At 38.3% G+C, this 26,628-nt stretch overlaps 1 protein-coding gene across 1 annotated transcript in view; it reads right to left on the reverse strand.

Annotated features, from left to right (window-relative positions):
• RNLS (renalase, FAD-dependent amine oxidase) overlaps positions 1-26,628 on the reverse strand; it is a 394,216-nt gene that overhangs the window by 74,329 nt on the left and 293,259 nt on the right. The window contains exon 5 of the mRNA XM_006880318.1: positions 12,037-12,210. Within this exon, the coding sequence (XP_006880380.1) occupies positions 12,037-12,210 (174 nt within the window). The remainder of the gene's footprint in view (positions 1-12,036; positions 12,211-26,628) is intronic.

Below are 26,628 nucleotides of genomic sequence, written 5' to 3' on the forward strand. Positions count from 1 at the left end.
AGGACCAGAGGATGGGGAGTTCTGTCTTAATTAAAAATAAGATTCTCAAACAGATGTCTGCATGCCATATAGGCAGCAGATTTCAAATTTCTGCCAAGGAACGAACCTAAGGAAACTATAATGTTCCTGCCTAATTTTATCTTTTATGTTCTGAAAGTGCCTGGAATATCTTTATAAAACAAGAAAGAGAGCAGAACTTGGGCACTCTTTATGTCCTAACACCTCTTGCCCCCCCCCCACCCTTTCCAATCCAGGTCAACAGCAGTGTTGACTAGGCATTCTTCCAGGTATTTTTCATTTTATGAACACTATTTGTAGAGCTACAGGTTATATAGGCACCAACGACAGGGCCCATGTTTTCAGAAAGGGTCAGTCCTTGGCGGGGGTGGGGGGAACCTCCATCATGCTGGGACGATAAAGAGTTAACAAGAAGGAATGATACAGTGATCACCAGAACAGGCTTGATCATGGTAGAGATTGTAGGATGGTGTAGGGTAGGACAAGGCTCAGATATATTGTTCATAGAGTCTTGGTGAGTTGTAGCTGACTCAGTGGAAGTTGGTCAAGGAACAAGGATGGCAGAAAAACCAAGGCCTTTGCTTTGTGGTGTTGAAATATCCTAAGGACTGCCAAAAGATCCAACAGGTATGTCTTGGAGAAAATGCAACCAGGGTGTTTATTAAAGTATTATGAAATTTCATCTCACGTACTTATATAATGTCTCTGTCCAAGGCCAGTCCTTGGAGATGGACATTATAATTGGAAAGGTGGAGAGTCAGAGAAAGAGGAGATCCTCAATCAGATGGACAGACACAGTGACTGTATAAATGGGTGAAAGTGTGTTGGAGATGGTGAGGATGGCACAGGATGAGGCAAGTTTCAGATCTGATGCTTATTGGACTTGAAGTGGCCTAACAGCAACAGAAACCACAGTAACTGAAGTGATAAATCTCACCACTAGAACACCTCCCATGACTAAGAAATTGTATTTAAAAGTCTACTAACCAGCAGTCATAGGTAAGCCTTCTAATTTTTCCCTCTCTACAGTTTTAAACCAAAACCCCTACTTTCATGGGATCAATTTAAACTCGTGGTAGCCCTGCAGGCCAGAGTGCCCCATCCTTTTCCCATAGAACAGCTGGTGGGTTCTAACTATTGTCCTTTTCTGTTAGCAACCTCTTCAACCACTGCATCACTGGTGTTCCTGTTTTCAGTTTAATCAACTTAAAATGAAAAACAGCACCTGCCTTGTGAAGTTGTTGTGGGAATGACAACAGACACTTCTCCAGGGTATCCCTGAATTCAGAGTGTCTTACCCCTTTGGCTCAGATCTCTTGCTTATGTGAACATGTCAGGTCGTTGTCTGCTCAGGGATGCTGTCTTTTTACCTCTGACTTGGTGCTGGACCAAGTATTGGATACAGTCTGTTTTCACTGATTATATATACCTGCCTCCCAGTAAAAGGCAATTGAAGATATAAACCTATTGTGAACATCAGCATGGTGTTGAAGCTTCAAAGACTGCAGTGAGAGGTCAATGGAAACTTCACAGCAAACACATTAAAAGTCTATCCAATAACCCCTCAGCTCAAGTCAGATCCTCTTAACTAGTTAGCATCTCCCCCCTTTTCTGTGTCTTCACATGCCCATTGTCTGATATGTTCTTCTTCATTAAGCAGTGTTATTTCGCTTTCCTTGCTTCCACTCACAAAAAGGTGTCTAATGTTCAGGTATTCAGTAGACAAAAGAACTATCCTGTTAAAAGGATTGTAATTATAACTAGAAAAAATAAGATACTACTTCATCGTATACAGCACTTTCTTCTTTAGAGAATGGCTATCCACTTTGTTACTTGACCTTTTCTCATGGAATGGTTGGAGGGATAGTGGCAATTGCTACCACTGTACCCCTTGCTAGTTCTTCCATCTTTGCTCAGAGCTTGCCCTCCTCACCTTCTTACAAAGCCAACAGACAGCAGGGATCCTTCTTGCTGTTTTTGTTACAACCTGAGAGAAGGTACAACAGTCTCTCTTAGTGTTTTCTGCTGCTCTCCTCTATGACCTGTAAATTTCACATCCACCCATTTTATTCACCATAAACAGTCATCTGATTCTCATTCTCACCTTCTCCCCCATGAATATTGGATCGAAACTACACTTAGTCACAAACACATCTGGCTTTTATGTTCTGGATCAATTCTTAGCCAACCTGAAGGTCTTTTGTAAATCTCAGTCTGACAGTCACAGGTTTAGGCAAACACAAATGAAAATGCATGTTCTTAGAGGGTGGGGTGGGAAGAACAGAAAGTTGGAAAAAAGAAAGGACTAAGGATGTTTCAAGTTTAAGAGTTCCTTCTTAATGTGGATTTTACATAAATCTGTACTTTGGGGTGTTTATAATTGCAGAGATGCCAGGCGTTTCTAGATTCCTTCAGCCTTCTGCTCATTAATTATTTTTTATTTTGTTTGAAGTATTTCTGTTGTTTTTTCAAATTGTGATTTGACTGAAAGTTTACAAAGTATATTTGGCTTTTTCCAGTCCGTCATTCACACATACTATGTTCCAATACATTAATAACAATACACACTACGTCTGAGCATTCATTTCACATTGTCCTTTCTTCACTCATCCCAATAAAGATTCCTTCTCAAACAATTTTCAGTTTCCCCCTTTCCCTCCCTCAGAATCACACTAGATTGATTCTTCCTGTACATAAACATCTCTCTAGCTTTTTAGAACAGTGGTCTTGTACAATATTTGCCTTTTTTGTGAATGACTTATTTCACTTAACGTCTCATTCTCTCAACTCATCCATGTTGTGTAGTATTTCACAAATTCTTCACTGTTTTTCCATATTGCATAATATTTCATTGGGTAAATGAAACATAGTTTTCTATCCATTTTTTTTTATTGCCAGATACTAGGGTTGTTTCCATCTCTTTGCTGTTACGAATAATGACTCAGTAAACATAGCTCACTAATTCTCAAGCATTTCATTAATTTCTAGCATCTATTTAATTTTGAGCAGCCTCAGAAAAAATTAAAATAGTAGTTCATGATGAAGTTTCTGATTTTTTCATAAATTTAAATGTTCCATAACCTCTGGTAGCATTGTGGTTAAATTATTGATGGTAAAAAAAGTTGGCAATTCAATTCCATCAGCCACTCTCTGAGAGAAATATTTACTAAGATATAAAGCCTTGAAAACCTTATAGGTTAAAGAACTATTTAAAAGGAATATATGAGTAGGCATTATTTGTATGACAGTACTCCAGAATAAGAGGTGCATAGCAAAGTGGTCTGGGGAAGGAGAAAATTAAGTAACAATGAACATTTTTTTTTTAAGTGAACAGGGGGTAGGGAGGAAAATATGCAACAATGAATAAATGAAAATCCAACTTTTCTGTAAGCTTTTGTTAAAATAAAAATTTTAGAACTAATAATAAAAAGAAAACATTATAGGTCAACTCTACTCTGTTCTATAGGGTTGCTCTTTCCTAGGCCAAAATGGCAAAAGCAAGGATAGAAATTAAAAGAATTCTTTGAGTGTTCCCAGACCAGCCGCCCGCCCCCCAAGAAAAAATAGCCTACAAATCATACCAAGCAACATTAACATACTACTAAAGCAGGAATGCTATAATAAATATACGCTTTATGTAAGAGAAAACAATGCTTGCACAGAGGAGTTCCCGAGGAAGGAGCCTGGCAATGCTACTCTCATTGCTTGGGTTGCACACTGCAAAAGAAATGCTTAATTTTGGGTTTTGCCTTTCTTTGGTAAAAGCAAGCATCATCTTTGAAGTTCAGTGAGCAACAACTGGTCGAATGTAGTTTTTGCAAATTTTGTGGTAAAGTGTGGGATACCTGTATTTCACACTGGAAATAAGTTCAGCCCTTTTTATTCATGAGAACTCTTGCTTAACTTCAAGTTACTGGTCCAACAGAGTCTCAGGGGCCTGTTTTCATAAAAATTTCTCATTTGAGTAAATTCATGAAGCTTATTGTTCAGGGGCAGGGGCTATTGAATGAATCCCCAGGGCTCAGAACAATGCTTGACACAAAGAAAATATTCAAAACAGATTTGTAAACATTTGTTCAATTGAATACGCTGAGAATGGAAAACCTATAAATCAAATGCTTGAGTATTCTGTACTGCTGAAAGAAATGTCCACAAGGATATGTTTTACCTAATAATCTGTTACATAATATAGATTTAAGATTTAATTTTTTTATGCATCTTTTGTAGCTGCTTTCCCCTCTTTCTCTGGCATTGAATTTCATACTGAATTAACTTGTTTAGAAAGTAGGAGGATGAGTGTTATCCTGGATGTAAATCTTTACCATCGAGAATGAATAGGGAAACCGGAAGGTCAAAGGGTTCTAATGTTTGTCTTTACTGGGTGTGCAAATGTTCTCCTTACAAAAATGGGCTGAGTTAGTTCATTCTCCAATGAAAGTTCTTTTTTTAAAGTAGGAACTATTGTGTGAACTAAAACTAGTCTATTTTATAACTTGTGCCTACTAATTTAAGTTATAAAATTATGCTTATATAGACATATATTTATATTTTTATATAGCTGTCCTCTTTGAAGAAGCATCTTAAGATCAGATACCACAATAAAGTGATATTCTATGATACAACTCTATTTAGCAATCAGAAATATCCACCTTATTGTTAAAGTGTCATAATAGGTTTCTACATTGTTTTGGATTGTTTTTTTTAAGCTCCTCCTGATTTTTGCTTGCAGTGTCCTGTAATTCATAAAGTTTGGTTTTCATCCATTGAAAATATTCAATCATTGTTCTTTTAAATTCTGTGTCAGAACGTTCCATCAGACTCTCTGGCTTCAGGAAATCCATTGCTACTGTGTCTTTTTTGGAGGGTGATACCTTGCTTTGGGCTTGTGGGGCAAGTGAAGTACCCTGCTTCTTTCAAGACGTTGATATGGTAGAGTTTTTCATGTCTGAGGTGGTAGCTAGTTTTTTATTTGACATTACTGTTCCAGAAGAAGGTTGGACAAGAACATGAGCAGATAAATGAATGTAGGGTGTGTGTGCACTCCGATGCTCACTTGAGTGGGGAGGGGAGAAGCACACACTAATACATGCAGGGAGAGGTAAGAGGGAACCTAAATAATAAAGGAGGAAGTCTGTTGTTCCCTTTCTGAAATGGCTTCCCCTCTCTTTGGAGATGCCCAGGATCTCCCTAGTGTTTGAGTTAGGGGGTCCCACATAGTTAGGCCAGAAACCAGTTTGTTTTCCCAAGTAACTTAAAAATATGGAACGCTTCACGGATTTGTGTGTCATCCTTGCACAGGGGCCGATCTAATCTTCTCTGTATCGTTCCAGTTTTGTATATGTGCTGTCAAAGCGAGCACCCTAATAGGCTTCCATGCAAACACCAGCTGCATAACTGAATTGCAAATAGCCATGTCTCTCCTATGTGGTAAGAAACTACACTGCAATCTCCTCCTGTGTGATTAACTGAAACCCCCCATTGGAAGATCAGCCATGGGTTGATTCTGACTTGATGACACACAAAAACATGTCTCTTGTATAGGAGAAAAGAACAAATAAACCTGTCTTTGGAGGAAGGTACTCCCAAAGCCTCATTTTACATAGGATATTAGAAAAAGTAGAGGGTCAGCAAAAAGGAAGATGATCCTTTACAAGGAAGAGTAACATCATGACTACACTCATGGAACAATGGCTTGAGCACAGCAGAGACAATGAGGCTGGTACGGAACAGGAGAAGGTTTTGAACTGCATTTCACAGAAGCATTATGAGATGCAGCTGGCTCAATGGCATCGCATAACATTATCTAGAATTCAATGAACATCTACAGAGATTTTGGAATTACATTCATTCATTGTTGCACTAGAATTATGATTTTAAAACAAAAACCTAAATTGGAAATTTGACAGCTTTTCATGGTTACAATTCTTTTTCTACCTATATAATTTCATGTTTCTGGACTAAATTTTCTAGGGACTACACTTTCTATAAGTTCCCTCCCCTCCTAAGTCAGACTATTTTGTGGTATCAAATGTAAATGCATCTGTTTAATTGGAATATCATGAACTCTCCTAAGTAAACATAAGGTAAATGAATTTACAACTCTTGACTCACTCCAATTATTTAAAAAAAATCATGTTATGCCCTTGACTTTGATAAAAAGTTCATGTATTAAAAGAACAGTATGGAATAAAGTGTCTGCATCTTTTGTAAAGCAGTTACATTATATTAGTGTTTGGTCCTGAAAGATACTAACAATAAATTCCTTGAAAGGATCAATTCCATGCAATGAAAAAGTTTGCTAATTTTGCTTTTTTTTTTAGATGTACTGCATTATTTCCTTTGATCATATATTGAAAGTTATGTATTTACAGTTACTTTCACATTTCTAACAGTGTTACTCTTGTTCACAGAAGTGGATGGGTAATCCTTCTGTCGTGGACTACCAGCCTTCAGAAAGGATTATATCTCAACATCATGATAGATGGAGAAAAGATTAAAATTGTCAATGATCTCATCTTACTTGGATCCACAATACATAACTTTGGTGATAGCAGCAGCCAAAAGATCAGAAGACATTTTACATTAGGAAAGTCTGCAATCAGTGACCTAAAGTGCTGAAGATGTCAGTTTAAAGACTAAGGTACTCCTTATTCAAGCCATAGTCTTTCAATTACTTTCTATGCTTCGAAGAATTTGACAGCAAATAAAGATGACAGGAGAATTGTTGTCTTATCATTTGGTGCTGGAGAACAGCATTAAATATCCTATGAACTGCCAAGAGAGCAACCCAATAGGTCTTGTAGAGGATGGAGCCACGGTATTCTTTGGAAGGAAGGATGCTAAAACTTCATCTCACATACTTTGGACATGTTATTAAGAGGAGCCAGTCCTTGTAATAGGACATCATATTCAGTGAATTGGAGAGTCAATGAAGGAGGGGAAGACCTTTTATGGGATAGTTTGGCACAAATGATAAGGATGACATAGGACAGGCAAGGTGGTTCAGATCCATTCTTCAACTCGATGGCATCTAAAAAATAACAATTACATGTCTAGAGTTGCAGCCTGTCTTAATCTCCTCAGACTGTTGCCTATTTTACTGATAATTAACAGTGTTCCAGAGGATGAACAACAAACGATGCCAAAATCCAGACCAATCATTTTCAGGGTTATTTTTAATTTTACTTATTTAATCCGCCTTAACTCTTATGTACATGAAGAACAGAGGATTATATTCTTTTAAAAGGTCAATGATATCTGAACCAAACGGAAATTAATGATTGTCTTAGACAACCATATATTATTTCTAGATGTCAAGGGAAGGTCTTTGTACACGTAGCATTAATCCTAACATTTTTTTGAAGATTAAATTGTTTATTTTCCTTACATTCTAGATGATAAAACAAAGTTTAAGTTATTTGTTCAATGTCACACAATTAGTTAGTGGTAAAATGGAATTGATTCCAGGTAGTCTGAATCCAAATTTAGGTCCTAGGCAAAAACTCAGACTTTGGGAGGTAAGTATTCTATATGGAATGGTTCACTTTTATTTGGAACATTAATTTGCTCCTTTACCAGGAAAACTTATGTTAAGTGTTTTGGTTGAGGCTAAGTATTCACCTATCCCTGTTTTTCTTTTTCCTAGAGACAGCTGCTCCATGGGAAAAAAAGATGAGTAATCTCCTCCCGTGCAATTTATAGCCTCTGAAAACCCACTGGAGGGTCTGCTATAAGTCAGTTTCAATTTAATGACACAGAACTACCACCACAGACTACATTTCCAGCTTCTCCTCTATATAAATGTGGTCACATGAATGAATTTTACCTGAGAGAAGGTAGAACACTTATGCTATTTCCAGGTAAAACTCTAAAAATCTCCAGTGTATTCTCTCATCCCCTGACTTCATAACTATGAGAACAACAGCTTTGTAAGCTTCCTGAAGTTGGTAGAGTTAAATGATAGAATGAACTTGGGTTCCTGAATTAGCTTTTTTGAATAAAGTTGCTTTAGTTTATATTCTTTAGGGAAGTAAAACCAGTGATATGTCTATCAAGGAAATGGTCATGTAGTTGTAGGGGCAAAAACTTCCTAAGAATTAACATGGATGAACTGCATACAGAAAAAGCAAGTGAGATTTACCACAACATCTATCTATCTATCTATATATATTATATTCAAGTCCCACCTCCAAGGGAATCACCCTTTTAATTGAGTAACTGATTTTATATCATAAGGATGATTACATCAATTACATAACTACCAAACCACTGAGAATCATGATCCAATATTGAGCAAAACTTTAGCCATCACACTTGTCCACCAATCAGAAATACGTACTGTAACTTTAGATAAACAAGAAATACATTTCTGTTATGCTCAGACTGTTGAAATGTTCTAGTGTTTTGATACAACTAGCTTTACAAATACAAGGGTTGTGGAAGATCATGAGCAATTTTCAAAGTTAGTACTTCAAACAAGATCTTATGAGTCCAGCTTCCTCCCACCATGCCAATCTTAAAATGAATAGCCCCTGTTGATGGTGGCCCCACCATCTGTTCCATGAGAGACGAGCACTCTTCTCCTGTGTGCTGCTGGTGGTTGTTGGGTACCATCAAGTGGAAATTGGCCAATAGCTGACACTCCTTAATAGCACAGGAAGAGATTGCTTGCCTGCCCTTGAACCACATACCTTTGGGATTGTCTCTAAAAACCTGCCAGAGTGTCAGCTATGGTTGGTTCCAACATGATGGTAAACTATCATCTTAAATTCTAATCTTACCAAGATTTGAGTTCTGAAACAATGATTCTTCCATTTCAAAACAGATAACCTCCTTACTGGTGCCTCTGGGACCTTAGAGCCCTCTACCCCTGTATCTGGCCTGTATGAGTCCTGTAGGGAACCATTTTTGTGGGTCATTAATAAATGAAGTAGCCAAATAAAACATGCTATGGTCTACACATTTGGAAAATTGTAGGCTCAATGATGTGAAAAAATTTATTTTTTGTAGAAACAACCTTTTTAAAAGGATACTATTGCCTGAAACTCAACAAAATAGACTAAGTCTAGAGCATTGTGCAAACTTATTTGACCATGAAGCCCCTTCCTGAGGAACACCGCAAGGGTCTAATGTTCCATGGAATATATTTTTGAAAAATAAACCTAAGTGTATTTATTGAGTCACGTCCATCGTTATTGATACTTGAAGTTGGGTTTAGTACACCTTCGAATTTTGCCTTTTATGATTAGAGAGACTGGTTCTGGCTTTCTGTAATATGGACTATTCCTGATATCTGACAAATGATCTCTTCTAGATTAACAACTGACTGTAATTTGTGATATATCTTGTTTATGCTCTATCTTGACACAATACAAATGTTCATTAGTTGAAAAAATATATAATAATAATAATAATTTTGGACTAAGTTAAGAATCCCAAAGAAAAGTTAGGTGTATGATAATGTTACTAACATAAAAATACTGGCCTAGGTAAATATCAATATTAAAATAAAGTGAAATTACATTTATGGATATTTATTTTACCATGTGAATTCCATTAGATATACTGAGCACACTGCCCACCCCAATCCCAAAGAGTGAGCAAAAAATAGTTTACATGTAATACAGTTAGATTTTATGTTAAGAATTGTCATTATTGGAGGTTTCTCATAATTTAAAACCCACATAATCCAAGATTAATTTTCCATAAAACTGACAAAGGAATGTAGGTATTTCTTAGCCAGCTAAAGTACTACCACCATAAACCACAGCAAAAATATGACTTCTAATACACATGACACATTGGCTTTAAAATTGTGGTTGTTAATCAGAGCGATGCAAATTGGAAGAATGTAACATCAAAATCTTAATGAACTTTCATATGTGTATATTTCTATTATTTAAAATACCTATATTTTTATCCATTAAAATAGTTATATAATACGTACTTGTTTTCTGTTATTTAAAATATATATATATTTGTATTATTTAAAGCAATGCCACTAACATCGTAGTTTATTAGTATTTTTATGTTATAATCTTTCAAATTTGCTTAACTCTGATTCAATAAATCACCACTGCATTGTAGCATGGGTTATTATTCTCACGCACTATCTGACTCCATTTTGTAAGCCTGGATTTAGCCTGTTAATAACATATGACTTTGCTATTCCTTTCTTTCCTATATACATTTCATGGTAGAAAATAGAGTTTCAACCCATAAATGAATGAACAACTATTTCCTCTGGCCTGACTCAAAGAAACTGAAATCTACTAAATGCTGGAAAAAGGATTATACTAAACCTGTTGAAAGTTGATATGCCATTCTTTGAAACTTTATGAGTATATTAAATTCTTCTTTTCATATGCCAACTCTCGAACCTCACCCACCACAGGAGATGTGACTCTGCCTTGAACATAATCAGCTCTCTTGATTGCCAACCCAGCATCCATTACCTCTTCTTTCTTCCTAACAAGCCCTTTTATTCCACATTTCAATTCTAGAAATAGATCTTGATCCATCTAGGCTATCAACTTTATTATCTCTCCCTGGTCAGAGATTGGTTTAAGCCTACTTGAATAACCAAGTTCTTGCCCATGAGATACAAAGGGAAGTTGGCTGAGGGACCCCTGGGCAAATGTACATGACTCATCAAAAAGCTCATGGCAGTGATAGCCCATCTTCTTCCTAAGAGCATCGGTGGGTTGAGCTGTGATTCCAAGAGCTATTGTCATTTTGTTACTAGTCCTCTGAGAATGTCAACATCAAGAGTAGCAGAAAAGGAAAAACCCTAGGTACTGTGAATACATTGCTTGGTTTCTGAATCAACCAACTCTAGGATCTACTCATCCTTTTAAGATAGCAAATATATTTAGACTGTAGTGGGTGAGTGTGTTCCTGTTTACAGAGAGAGGAATAGAGAATATATTCCAAGAGATATCTTCTAAGGCAATACTTAAGAGATGTCGGATTCATGGTATGTAACATGAGAAGACCAACAGCTATTTCCCTTCTCTCAGAACAAAACAATTGTAGAGTTAAAATAATGGTTGGTCCATTGCTGTTATAGGACATTTCACAAACTGCTGATTGTACATATATGTGGTATCATGTTAACATAAACAGTCCAGCCCTTAGGGAGTTTTAAGTTATAAAAGAAACATTTTTCTAAGATTATGTGCTCTGATATAAAAAACATACTCCAGCCCAATTCTATCATTATAAAGCTCTGGCAAGCCAAGGGATGTTAGTTCATGATTTTATCAAGCAAGATTTCTAACTAATGGCTTTGTGAAACCATCACTGCCCCATAAAAACAAATTAAAACAAGGATTGGTTCCTTACACAAGTTTGGCCGTTTTGGAGTGATCACCACAACCACACAAAATAATATGCTTTCACCTTTATGCCTGAAATAAATCAGAACTTTCCTTGAAATTTCAACCAAATTGTCAACAAAAAAGATGGCTATCGGGGTCACTGCCTTCCAGTAAAATTCTTACAAAACATTTCCCCTATCATGTTAGCTACACAGTCCACAAAGAAATCGTACTATTCTTCAAGATGAAACATAAACAAGTGAAGAATTCTGTTATCACATAGTAGAACTTACTTTTTTTTTTTTACTGTGAGCCTGGGCTACTGAAAAACAACAGTTACCAATTCAACAGCAGCAAGAAAACAAAACGAATTCCACCAAGAAGAGATTGATGAGAGACACATTTACATATAGATGGGTCCATATTAAAAAAGAACTTGGGCCATTTTGCAATCTTAAACCTTCTGACACTGTTTTCAGGAACTCAGTAATACAAACCAGGTGGTGAGTGATACTCTGAAAAACTGCTGGTCTCACTGTGTATTTCACTATTGGCCAAATGTGACATTAAGCTTTATCCCTTGTGGCTTGGAGTTAAATGCTTGCTTCTTTCAGAATGGCAACACTCAATTAAACAGCATTTTTCATGATCTACACCCACCATTGTTACTGTATTTAAGGGAAATAATAGGGGTACTGACCTATATTGCGCTTCTTATTATCAATGGAGATGAAGCGTATGCAGGGATTACCGGTGATGTACTGCCCAGCCCACGGGACATCAATCTTCGAGCCAGCTTCATAAAAGAGGCCCAAAGCGTAGCGAGAGGAGTAACTCACAGACTCCAGTTGCTGCCTCTGACATTCACTAATTACTGTGGAGGGGGGAGAAAAAAAACACAGGGCATCAAATTTGAAAATATCATCTTTCTCTCTACTACATAAAATACAAAACCCTTTAAACTGGTTCCATCTGCTTCTACCAACTCCATCTCACAATCAGTTTTGAAAGGCAATGTAAAATAGCATCAGCTCTAATTTCTTTTCAGAATGATTACTGACGTTAGCAAATATTTCTATTAAGCAAAAAGTCCCAGCTCGCTGGCCTAGCTTTCAAAGCTCTCAAAACCCCAGCTTCCAGTTGTTCTTTCAGCTTTATGTCTGTGTCACTGCCTTAGAACTACCCACCTTCATGGAAATTACATACTGAGCACTTTAAGTCTGAATCTTTGCTAATTAATTAGATATGCATTTTATTTTATTTTATTATTTTTTCCATTTTTTAGATGAAAAGCTGGACTCTTGTAGACTTCTTAAATTTCCTCATGTGATCATGATCTTTTGGGTCTGCTACCATTCTGTCAGTGGATTACACTAGTTCTCCAAGTATAGGTGCACATCATAGTTACCTTTGTTGTAGGGTCCATACTGTATTCACTCATTCTAGGCACATCAAGGATGAAAGAGTAAAGAGAATAGGAGGCAGATGTGCGGCATTGGTGTCAACAACATTCTCTCGCTCACCCTCTCTTGTTGGAACTCTTAGTTGACCTGCCAAGGGATGCCAGGATTGTAAACTGCACAGATGAAGATGACCCATTTTTTCCTGGGAAGTGGATGATGGATTCTAACTGCTAATGCGGTTTGTTTAACCTTTGGGTTAGCAAAGTAATTCCCTGTGGAATAAACCGGCAGAGTTCCCTAGCAGAAACATTCGAGGTAAATAATCAATTGCCAAATGGGAAGGACCAGAGATTAAAATTAGACAAGTTTGGACTGAAATATCAGCTCTGCCCTTTAATGAGTATGTGATAATAATCAAGCGACTTACTGCTTTACTCTGATTATAGCCTGTTTGTGTTAGTAATGGTACTAACAGTATTAAACTATCATGGGGAGTAAATGAAATAATGAATATCGTGTAAGCTTTCCCTTGGGCCTGAAAGCCTGAGGGGCTAAATTGCCTAGCCCTGAATAACAAAGCCACTTATGCCAGCAGCCTGTGTCCAAAGATAAGAAAGAAGAGAGTTGGGAGACACTTAGGCCCTCAGACTAGCAGAGGGACAGGCCTGAGTAACAACAGGTAACTACTGAGCCAAGTAACAATTCCTGTTGACCAGAGACTGTAAGTATCTCTGGCTTATCCTTTTTCTATGTGGAGAAACTACATGGGATCTCAGCCCACTCACACCTGGGCACAAATGAAACAGCATGTTGCTACACAGCCTCCAGTGTTGTTTGTGGGCTCATTCTCTGGATTCCAATTAATCAAGGAACTGAAACCAGAACCTTTCCTATAGTATGTTATTATGTACCATCAGGTTGGAACTGACTCATAGCTGACCGTCGTGCAGCGTTTCAGAGGCAGTAAACTGCACAGGAGGAGACTGCCTACCTTTCTTCCATGAAAAAGCTGGTAGATTCTTATTACGTGCCTTTGAGTTGGCAGTGCAACTCCATAACCACTAAGCTACTACAGAAATGTAGTTGGCATTAAGTGGATTCCAACTCTGTGACCTTTCAATGGGTTTCTAAGGCTGTAAAAAGTAACAAAGACTGACTCCTTTCTCTTACTGGTGGATCTGAATCATGGGAGAGCTGCAGCCTTTGGGCTGTCAATGCAACTTGCTATGGACCACACTGCCAGAGATCCCTGGAGTATTGTTAAGCATTCAGGAAATAGTTGCTTTTTCTGTTACAGACAGAACAGTATTTACATTATGGCCTAAACATTCCAGTCCCAGTCCCTCTAACCTTAAGTCTCAGAAAATTGCTTACTCATTAAAAAAAACAAAGAATGAACGCAAACTCATTGCTGTCAATTCAGTGGCAATTTGAGATCAGAGAAAGTCATCCTGAAGGCTTAAGCAAATTGATTTTGAAATGAAACATTTAAATAAAACCCACTTACTTAGTGAAAAGTATCATAATCTAAAACAACAGAGATAGGAGGCTGAACTCAAGGACAGTGAGGGGCTGGTATCATCCGTTAATCCTTAATGAAGCAGGTTTAGAAGGATAAAGAGGGTAGGAAGAGTAGTTAGTGACTTACTTACTTCCAATAATGCACTATGGGGAGTCTCAGTAGCCTGGTGGTAAGGAATTGTGCTGACAACACAAAGGCATGAGGTTTAAATCAACCAGCTGCTTCGAGGAGAAGGATGGCCAATCTCCTCCTAATATGTTTTATTGCCTCTGAAAGCTCACTGAAGGATCAGCTATCGGTTGGTACAGATTTGATGCTACACAAGAATAATGCAGTGTCCTATATGTTGGTATAAAACATAGCTATTAGCTCATTTAATTTTCACGGAAACCCTACATAATAATAATTTACATTGCAAGGGAATAAAAATTTAGAGAGATTAAAAATAATGCCCTAAGCGACACAGCGTCATAAAGAAAACAATAAAAAAAAAAGGTATCATTTTGGTAAAAAGAGAAATACTGAAGGTATCAAGGATATCATTTTACTTGGATCCACCATCAATGCTCATGATTGTTGTTATGTACCATCAAGTTGGAACCGGCCCACAGCTGACTTTCTAGCAGGTTTTCAGAGGCAGTTAATTGCATGGAAGGAGACTGTCCACTCTTCTGCAGAGCAGCTGGTGGATTTGAACTGCGTGCCTTCAAGACTACAGTGTAGATTGTTACCACTAGGCCATCAGAGCAGTAGCAGTAAAAACCTCAAATGATGTATTTCATCTGGGTAAATAGGCATCTTTAAAGATCACGTTAAACTCACTACCCATTGAAGTAGATTCCAACTCCTAGAGATCCTACAGGACAGAACAGAATTGCTTCCACAGCTTTCTCTTGCATTGTGGCTAATGGGTTTCAACTGCTGTACTTTCAGTTAGCCACCAGGTATATTAATCACTGTTACTAGGACCCTTAAATTGTAAGAATATAAAGATAACACTTTTATAATCAAGTTGCAGCTGATGCAAGCCTTGATATTTTCAGCCACCTTCTGTGCATGTGATAGTTGTATAATGAAGGAGTCGAAGAAGAAATGATGCCTCTGGATTAGTTGTTTTTGTTGTTAAGTGCCGTCGAGTCGCCTGTGACTCATAGTGACCCTATGTACAACAGACCTAAAAGCTGCTCTGTACTGTGCTAATCTCACTGTCTCCGACACACCTACCCCCATTACCCCAGTCACTGAATCAATCCATCTCATCTGGGGTCTTCCTCTCTTGCACTGTCCCTCCACCCTCCCAAGAAGGACATCCTTCTCCAAGGACTAGCTCCTCCTTGCAACATGCCCAAAGTATGTCAGACAAAGCTTCAGAATCTAAACCTCCAAGGAGCAACCTGCTTTAACCCTCTCCAGGGTGAACCTGTTAGTTTTCTTAGCAGTCCCTGGTATATTCAATACTCTTCAACAACACAGCCCAAAGGCATCAATTCTCCTTCTATTCTCCCTATTCATTGTCCAGCTCTCTGAAGCAGAGCAAGTGATTGCAAAGGCCATGGCCAGTATCGGGTGCACCTTAGTCTCCAGAGTGATACCATTGCTCTTCAGTACTTTGGAGAGGTCCCTAACAGCAGACTTTCCCATCACAATGCGCCTTTTAATTTCCTGGCTACTGGTGCCAAGAGTGTCGACTGTGGAGCCAGGCAACCTAAAGCTGCTAACAAAATTATTTCATTCTCTTCACCATCCATCCTGATGTTGCCAATTTGCCCAGTGGTGAGAATCTCTGTCTTCTTGATATTGAGCCTCAAATCATATTGAAGGTTGCAGTCCTTGACCCTCTGCAGCTTAGAGTGGTGGTATTTTGAGGTGCTATCACAACTATAACTGATAACAATCCTAAGAGCAACTGATGTGAACTTTGTTCTATGTTGGGCCATTCTCATGATCTCGCATACTCCCGAGCCCATTTTTACAGTGACTGTATGGTGAGGGTCTTCCTCTCTTCTAAACCCCTCACCTTTCCAAGCACGATGGTTTTTAAATTTTTTTTCTAAGACTGATTCGTCTTGACAATATGCCCAAATGATGTGAGACAAAGTCTCACTATCTTTGCCTCTAAGGAGCACACTGGTTGCACTTCTTCCAAGATGGACTTGCTTGTTTTTTTGCAGTCCATGGGATATTCAGTACTCTTTTCAACTTATAATTTAAAGACAATTATCCTCCTGTCAGTATCTAACTTTCTGATGCATAGGAAGCAACTTAGAACACAAGACTTGAATCAGGAGCACCTTAGTCTTTAAACTGACATTCTTGCTCTTTCTATCTTGATAGTACCTATTATTCCAAGGTAAGGATTTTATTTTCTGGTTCAGATATAATCCACATTAAAGGCTTTAGTTGATATTCTACAACAAGTATTTTTTTCTTTCGTCAAGAAAGATTACATCATTGGCATAACATAGGTTATTGATGAATCTTCCTCCAATCCTGATATCATATCCTTCTCAATAGAGTTTGACTTCTCAAAGAATTTGCTCAACAAACAGATTGAATAGGTTAAAAAAAAAGATACAATCTGACATACACTTTTCCTATTTTAAACCACATATTGTTCCTTTTTCTGCTTCTTGGTCTATGTACAGGATTCACATGAGCACATTTTTTTAGTGTTCTGGGATTCTCACTCTTCTTAATGTTATCAATAATTTATTATGATCTACCCAGTTAGATTGCTTTGCACAATCCATAAAGCACAAATATACATCTTTCGGGTATTTGCTTTCAAGCAAGATCCACCTGACAGCAGCAATGATAACCCTTGTACCAAGGACCCTTCTGAATCCAGTTGGAATTTATAAAAGTTGTGTTGATGTATTGTTCTAGCTGCTTTTGAATAATTTTCAGTAAAATTTTATTTGGGCTGCCAAAGAACACTGAATGGCTCATGGTTTGCTAAAGAATTTACACATCTTTATTTGAAGTACAGTCACCATGCTCCTTGGAACGAAGAATGATTCGATTTATTTACATATATTGTGGAGGGACCAATCTTTGGGAAGAGACATGGTGCTTAATAAAGAACAGGGTCCAATGAAACAAGAGGAAGACCCTTAATGAAATGGATTGACACAGTTGCTGCACTATGAACTCCAAGATAGCAATGACTGTGAAAATGGCACAGAACTGAGAAACGTTCTGTTTGGTTATACATAGGATCCCTGTGAATCAGGACTGACCGCATGGTTTCTAGTGACAAGATAAAGCCAGAATGCTCTCATTCAACTCCTTCATACATGCCCATTACCCTGTTCTCTCCACTCACGGTCTGTAAGTAAATGAACTTTGCTACTGCGGTCTCCTTTAGTCAGACAGTCCACATGGAATTGTGTTGCAAACCCAAAGATGCCATGTCTCTGGAGATTCGAATCCACCAGTGGTTCCTCAGGACAAAGATAGGAAATCTCCTTATGTGTACTTGATAGCTTCCGAAAACCTGCTGGGGGGTGAGCTCTGAGTCAATTCTGACTCAAAGACAGTGAATGAATGAGAGTGGCTCTGACATTAATGGTTATTTTGTACTCCCTTAGAAGTAAAAGGCAATCATTCACTCGAACCATCATTCTCTGCACTGTATTATCAAATGCTTTCTCTACTTGAGGAATAAGTGATCTTCTGCTATTGGCCTTTTTGCTTTCAAAGTATCTTGGGTTTTATTTTATTATGTAAACTGTGTTTAAAACCATGACATGACATTATAACTCCTGGTTTCACTGACAAGAAGTGAAAAAAACTACTCCAAGGTGAGTACATATTGGGAATGCCAGTCTTAATGCCAAGTTTCCAGTTTCATAAATTAGTATTACCACAGAAACTCCAAAAAACTGTGTAGTCAGCTCTTTAGTAACTGAAAGGGTCCAACGTTGTTTTCCCCAAACCAAAACTAAAGGGTCAACTAGGGTGACAACCTGACCTTCCCTGCCCCTCACCCACATGCACAGCTACTTTTCAGACAAATTGACAAGCGGGAAATCCCATTCGGCAGCCCATTAAAAAGAAAATTGATCTCTCTACATAAATAACACCCTGCCTGCTCTACGGGCTCGCTAACTCCTTTGTTGAACGGTACAATGAGAACCAATCAACTCAATCTCAATTTCTGAACACATCCACTTGTAAAATATTCATCTTTAGTGCCTATTTAAATTCTGGAAAGAACTGTTTTTAAATGTTTTAAGAAAATGCCAAAATGAGCAGCCTTGGACTCCAAATTCATATACTTTGGCAAGGAAAATTTTTATGTGGTCAAAATGGCCAATGGCAATATCTGTTGTCATGTCTTTACTCAGTTGTTGTGTACCTTAGAGTTGGAACTGACCCATAGCTGACTCTCTTGTGGGTTTTCAGAGTCAGTTAATCACATGGGAGGAGACTGTCTATCCTTTTCCAGTGGAGCAGCTGGTGGCCTTGAACCTCATGACTTTGGGATTGCAGCACAGCTTCTTGCCAAGAGGCCACCAAAGTAGAACTAACTCAAACAGAATCTTTATAGTAGTGGACTCACATAGCTTTCTCCCATAGAGGAGCTAGGAAGTTCGAACCATTGACCTTTCTGTTAGCAGCTGGGTGTTTAACCACTATATCATCAGGGTTCCTTAAATGACCACAAGAACCTTATAGACAATTCTTAATTCCAGAAGAATGAATATTTTCCTGGATGTTATTGTCATTTCATTTTTAAACATGATAGTTACATAATCTCTGTAATTTTATACCCATAGAATTTTTGTCACCCAGTTCACTACGATTGATGGTGGCCTCAGGTACAGCAGAACAAATGCATCCTGTCCTGAAGCTATCTTCATGATCATTGGTACATTTCATATAGGAGCTCTGCCGGTGTAGTCTGTACAGTGTGTTACAGTTAATCAAAAGACCACATATCTTCAGGAGTTGGAATCTACTAGACGTTCTTCAGGAAAATGATAGGCAGTTTCTTTCCATTAAAATTTACAGCTTTGGAAACACAGTGGTGGGTCACTGTGATTCTTAATAGACTTGATGGTAGTGAATGGTTTGAGTTTGTAGATCAATAGATTGATTGAAAGGTTTAGAAAAGATATTTAATACACTAGGGAACTCGGGTGGCCTAGTGACAAGAAGCTGTGCTACTATCCTGAAGGCACATGGTTTGAGGCCACGAGCTGCACCGTGGAAGAAGGATGAGCAATTTCCTCCAGTACAATTAACTGCTTCCGAAAACCCACCAGAGGGTCAACTATGGGTTATTTCTGACTCTATGGTACACAACAACAACAACAACAATATATGACTAAAATGATTAACCACTGTTGCAAACTGAGTCATTTCTGGTCAAATTTCCATCATTTAGAACTGTTCCTAATTTATTACACTGTTACATATGCCTGTGTGTGCATGTTTATATCTTTGATGGGGGGGTGAGGGAAGGAGAAAAAAGGAAGGAAGGAGAAGAGGAGGCAAATGGGAGAGAAAAATAGGAATGAATGGGAACCAGAAGGCCAGGGCAGGACTCCTGAATAACATTAAGCAAATAATTTTTTGTTTGTTTCTGAAGATAATTTCATCTTCTCAGTTTCTTAATTTATATAGTAAGGCTATTAACTTCCCATTCTTACAGCATTCATCTATTCACAGATTTTTTTTTTAACCAAGCATTGTTCCAGATGGGAGAGCTATATAGTTGAGTGATAAAGTCCTTGCCCTCATGTTTATATACTATTGATTGACAATCTAAAAACCAACCCAAGGAGATGCGTAGACAAGTGGTAGATGAGGAAGATGGCAGCCCTGGTCTTCTGCAGCTAAGGCACCAGAAAACAAAGATAAAAATACAGTTCATAATCTTGGAAATGACAAACAGCTCAAACACTGAATGAAAGAAGAAATAAACACAAAATAAGGAGACAGGTTAGAGAGGTGAATGATGAATGGAAAGTGTAGCCATTTTGAACTTTTGCAAGAAGCTTTTTAAAATTATTATTATTATTATTATGTTGTTGTTATGTGCCGTCGAGTCGTTTGCGACTCATAGCGACCCTATGCACAACAGCCCTAAACCCGGCTCTATCCTGTGCCAACCGCACTGCCTCCAACACACCCATCCTGATTACCCCAGTCACCGAATCAATCCATCTCATAGAGGGTCTTCCCCTCCTGCGCTGTCCCTCCACCCTCCCAAGCATGATGTCCCTCTCCAAGGACCCATCCCTCCTGGCAACATGTCCAAAGTATGTCAGACGAAGCCTCAGAATCCTTGCCTCCAAGGAGTTGCTTGGTTTAATCCTCTCCAGGTTGAATCTGTTTGTTTTCCTGGCAGTCCATGGTACATTCAATACTCTTCTCCAGCACCACAGCTCAAAGGCATCAACTCTCCTTCTGTCCTCCCTAGTCATTGTCCAACTCTCTGATGTATAACAAGCGATTGCACATTATTATTATACTAGTTCATTTATAAAATTTGAATACACTGTTTTCCAGAACAGATTCTTCCAATTTCCCTCATCCAACCAATCAAATGGTACAGCTTTATTTTAAAGAAATGTTTTTATCATTAATAGACATTGTGATTCATGCATGTACATTATGTTTTAAACAATCTTTTAAGTTGTATTTCATTCATGTATATTGTGGGGGTTTTCCCCCTTACAATAATCTTACTAATAAATGCATTTATGAAAGTATGTAAGCCAGGTCCCTCATGCCTTGTGTCTTAATGTCCCCGCATTCTAGAGAATAAATTGCTGATTTTTCCATAACTAGCAAGCCTGTACTCTGAGAGTTTTTCTTAAGAATCTTCTGTTCCACTTGTATACTTTGAGCATATGCATCCACAAGTAAAGCTGAGTCCAAAGCAAGCATCATGTTGCAGCTATCAACTCTAATTCACAACAGGGATCATCTTCTCCTCATCTGGTTGGGTTCTGGTTGACATATCCCCAATAATCCATGGCTAGATTCAGCTGCAAACTCCAGAGTCCACACTTCTCCTGCATTCCGGAGCTGTTGGGCCCTTCACTCAGTCCTAGACCCTTCATGTGGTCAATTCAACAAGCCAGGGTTCCTCAAGACTCCCTGCTCCTCAAGCCAACAACCCTTTCCTGTGTATCCGTACATCTGGGCATGTTAGCGAGGCAGCAATGAAGGAACACATCCAAGCTCCACCTGCTTCTCCACTGTATTCCTCCCATTTCTACCCTAATGGATCCAGGTGATCACTACAAAGTGAGCATGTTCACCTGCTCCCGCCAGCCATAGGTCCAGGAAGTGGGCTCTGATAGGAATCAACATTAGCCTCTCTCCGAAGGCACTGCTCCGGTTTTATAGCCAGGCCTTGCCTTTCCTTTTTTCTTCTCTCCTGCCTGCCCTTCTTTCAAATATGAATCTCTTCAATCAAAAGTCCAACGAAGGTCTATAAATCCATTCAAATGCAAATCTCCTCAGAGCACTGGGTGGGACTTAATTTTTCTTCTCCACTAAGCAGCTTTCTGATCGGTGTATGAACTAGAAACTGCACCATCAGTGGCTGGCTGATGACAAGAAAGCTTGGAAATTTACTGTTAAGAAGTCCAAAGAAACTCGATAGAGGACATGTGTCCTCATCCACATCAATCATGGGGATGATGGAACAAGACTGGGCAGCATTTCCTCCCACTGTGTATGGGGTGACAATGAATCCGAGCTGAGACAATGGCAGCTAACAATACATATAAGAGAAGGTATTATCTATTTGGATTATGGTATTGACAAAGAATAGTGAAAATACGTCCAGATAAAGAAACACATCTGTAATGGTATAAGTATAAATAGGACGCTCCTAAGAGGTCAGGATAGTGAGATTTTGTCTCATGTATTTTGGACATGTTATTAAGAGAAACCAGTCTCTGGAGCCAGGCATCATGCTTGATAAGCACGCCAGAGAAAAAAGTAAGATCTTCAATGTTTCAATGATTGACAAAGTGATTCCAACAACGGGCTCAAACATGGCAACAATTGCAAGAATGACATGAGTCTGGGCTAGAATTGGAATCATCTCTACAACTCATAATTGCAATGTATCTATCACACAAACTTGCACAAAGACATATATGCTGTTGTCAAGTGCCGTGAAGTCAATTTCACTTCATAATGAAAGTAAAATTTGCCCATAGAGTTTTCTTTACAGGAGCATTTGGCTGGTATTTCTCCCATAGAACAGCTGGGCAAGTTCAAACTACCAGGATTCCTTACATACATAAAAATATATGTAATAAGGTTTTAATTGATTTTTAAGAGATATATACAAATGCATGAGTTGGTGAATTCTCATAAAGGAGATACTGGTATAACTCACTCATTCATATCTGTTAAGTTGGAATCAACTCATAGCTGACTCTCCAGTGGGTTTTCAGAGACTATGAATCACCCAAAAGAAGAATGCCCATCTTTCTCCAGTGGAGCAGTTGGTACATTTGAACTATCTGCCTTCGGGTTGGCAGCACAATTCACTATCTCCTAGGCCACTGAGCTACCTCCTGGTATAATTACCACTATGATAAAGGAATAAAATATTACCCTAGCTCCATTCATTTCCATTAAAGGTACTTCCTGTCTCTGCCTAGGGGCACTAAGCTGAATTCCAACATCTATTAGTTGTTTTTGAACTTCAGATAAATAGAAATGCACATATGTACTTTTTTTGTGACTGGCTTAAATTATAGCTTAAATAGCTTACAATATAACTGATATACAATCAACAGGGGATACGTGAGATTATTTGAATGTCCTAAAAAAAAATCTTTAAGTGCATAAAAAAGAATTCTTAAGTGAAAAGAGAATCTACAGATATGGGAAAAATATGGTAATGGTATATTTGACAAGGGACTTATGTTTGAAATGTATAGATAAGTCTAACACTTGAATCTGTAAAAGACAACAACAGCCCAATTACAAAACAGGTGGTGGTGGTTGTTGTGTACGGTAGAGTCAGAACCAACCCATAGCTGACCCTCTGGTGGGTTTTCAAAGGCAGGTAATCGCATGAGAGGAAATTGCCCATCCTTCTCCAGAGAATCAGCTGGTGGCCTTGAACCATGTGCCTTTTGGACTGCAGCTCAGCTTCTTGCCATTAGGCCACCAGAGCTAGAAAACCAGTAGAGAATGTGACTAGACATTTTACTAAAGGAGACATTCAGATGCCCAAAAAGTACATGAAGAAATTAAAAGATCATTAGGTTATCAGAAAAATGCAAATAAAAATAATAACGAGATATCACCTCACACCACCCATATTCTACTCAACAACAAATTCAAGAATAAAGCATGGAAAGATTAGAATTAGGCTGCTAGTGGGAACTTAAACAGTTCAGCCACTACAGAAAGCAGTTTGGGGTTTCCTCAGAAAGGCTTCTCAAAATACCATTCGATGCAACAACCTCACTACTAGGTTTATATTCTAAAGAAATTAAGAACTTCAACAGGAACAGAACACATCACTGTTTGTAATAGCAAAGACTTAGAAACAATCCAAGTGCCTATCAACAAGCAGTTGGCTAAAGAAACTGATAAAGTCACACAAGGGGGTATTATGTATCACTAAAAAGGATCAAGAATTTGTGAAATACAGCACAACATGGACAAAATCAGAACAAATTCTTCTGAGTGGCATATAAGTCAGTCACAAAAGGATGCTAATATAAAAAAGCCAAGAAATGGTTTACACATGAATCGTGTTGCAAAATTGAGATGAAAACCAAGGAAGAAGAGAGAAAAATTTAAGAAGGAAATTTTTGCAAAGTACATTAAAAAAGAATATATTATATATATAAATTTTTAAAGAATACACATTCCAAGTAGTTTAATCTCTATTGTTTAGCCACAAATTGAGGGGATCAGGTGATTGGGAGAAAAAAAAAATCAGTGAATACCCTCTTATTTTAGAAAATTTGGTAAGTATGTAAAGATATAAAGAAGGGTGAGAATCACCATAATCCATAAACAGATCATGATTTTGTTATTTATTTTTTGGTTAACACTTTTACATTTTTCATTTATCTCTTCCTAATTTTTTTCTTTAAAGGCGGTTGTAATCATGCACCGACAATTTTGCATATTTCTCTTCTGCTTACCGCATGACATAAGAACGCACTGGAAGCACAATTTTCAATGGTTCCGTAACAGTTGGTAGATGGATGTTGTGTAATTTGCTTAACCACTCCACTAACATTGGACATTGGTTCTTTCTCTTTTTTTTCTCATACAGTTAAAAATTCTTACATTTGTGAATAAATCTTATCTATTTATCTAATTCTTTCACTAAATACAAGATCAGAAATAACTTAGTGTTAAATTGGTTTTCAGATGATACCAATTCTTTATTTTTATAATATAGTTGATAGAAAAGTAGATCTAATTTCAGTTTGCAATATGCATTTTTTTAACTACTGACGAGACTAAACCTTTTTCAGACATTTATGCATTTCTACTTCTGAAAACAATCTGTTCATGTTATATTGTTAATTGGTCTATTGTTGGGTGTTGTGTGTGTGTGATTGGTACAGGAGGAGATTGTCTCTCCTTCTCCAGCACAGCATCTGGTGGATTTGAACTGCTCACCTCTGGGATTGCAGTGCACCTTGCTACCACTAGGCCACCAGAGTTCACCTGATCTATTGTTGTTGTTATGTGCCACTGAGTTGCCTGTGACTCATAGTGACTCTATATACAACAGCCCTAAACCTTGCTCTATCCTGTGTTAATCTCACGGTCTCTGACACATACTCCATTACCCCAGTCATTGAATCAATCCATCTCATTAGCGATCTTCCTCTCTTGCACTGTTCCTCCACCCTTCCAAGCATGACATCCCTCTCCAAGGACTGATCCCGCCTTGCAACATGTCCAAAGTATGTCAGTTAAAGCTTCTGAATCCTTGCCTCCAAGGAGTAGTCTGGTCTCACCCTCTCTAATACGAATTTGTTCTTTCTCCTAGCAGTCCATGGTATGTTCAGTACTCTTCTCCAGCGCCACAGCTCAAAGGAATAATTTCTCCTTCTATCATCCCTAATCATTGTCCAGCTTTCTGATGCATAGCAAGTAACACCAAAGACCATGGCCTGGATCAGGCACACCTTAGTCTCCTGACATTGTTGCTCTTCAGTACTTTGGAGAGGTCTATGACAGCAAACTTTCCCAATGCAGTTAATCTTTTTATTTCCTAGCTGCTGGTACCAAAAGTGTTGATTGTAGAGCCAAGCAAACTAAAGCTGTTAATAGTCTCAATCTCTTCACCATCTATCATGATGCTGCCAATCAGCCCAGCTACAATCCATATTGAAGTCTGCAGTCATTGACCTTCTGTAGCAAGTGCTTCAGGTCCTCCTCGGATTCATAAAGCAGAGCTGTTACTTTCTTCATTTAAAAAAAAAAACCATCAAAATTTTTGAATGGATGATGTATTATAAAGATTCAGATTTCCACTTCTTATTTGTTTTTTCCCCATATACTGTTTTCTTTTTGGTATTCTGTAATACATTATAATATTTTATTGGCCATCTATCCTTTTTTCCTTTACTACTTCACTACTTAATACTCAGGTATTCAACTGTGGGGTCACAACAGATTGTGGCTAACCTTGAGAAGAATTGGAATCCCAGAACATTTGGATTGTGCTCATAAAAATCTATATTGAACCAGGAGACAAATGTTAGAACAGTGCAATGAAACACTGTTGTTAGGTGCCATCAAGTCGAGCACGACTTACAGTGACACTATGAACAGTGGATCTGAACCCCACCCTATCCTGTACAATCTTCACACTTCCTGACACACTAGAGCCCATTGTGGCAGTCATCATGTCAATCCACATGTTTGAGGGTCTTCCTCTCTTTCACTGACTGTCTACCCTTCAAAATAACAGTCCTCCTAATAACATGCCCAAAAATGTGAGGGAAAGCCTCAAAATCCTTGCTTCCAAAGAGGACTCTGGCTGCACCCTCTCCAAGACATATTTATTTCGTCTTCCAGTCCATGCGATGGTCAGTGCTCCTCTCCAACACCATCACTCAAAGGCATCAATTCTTCTGTCATCCTTATTCATTGTCCAGCTCTCAGATGCATAGCAAGTCACTGAAAAAACCATGGCCTGAATCAGACACACCTTAGTCCTCAAAAAGACATCATGACTCCTTAGTAATCTGGAGAGGTCCCTAACTGCAGACTTTCCTAGTACAATGTGTCACCTTTTTTCCTGACTTCTGGTACCAAGAGTGTTAATTGTGGATCCAGGTAAGAAGAAGCTGTTGACAGTTACAGTCTCTTCTCCATCCATCATGATGTTGCTGATCGTTCC

Source organism: Elephantulus edwardii, unplaced genomic scaffold (genome assembly GCF_000299155.1).
Source record: "Elephantulus edwardii isolate Elephantulus edwardi_28Jun2011 unplaced genomic scaffold, EleEdw1.0 scaffold00007, whole genome shotgun sequence".
NCBI lineage: Eukaryota > Metazoa > Chordata > Mammalia > Macroscelidea > Macroscelididae > Elephantulus > Elephantulus edwardii.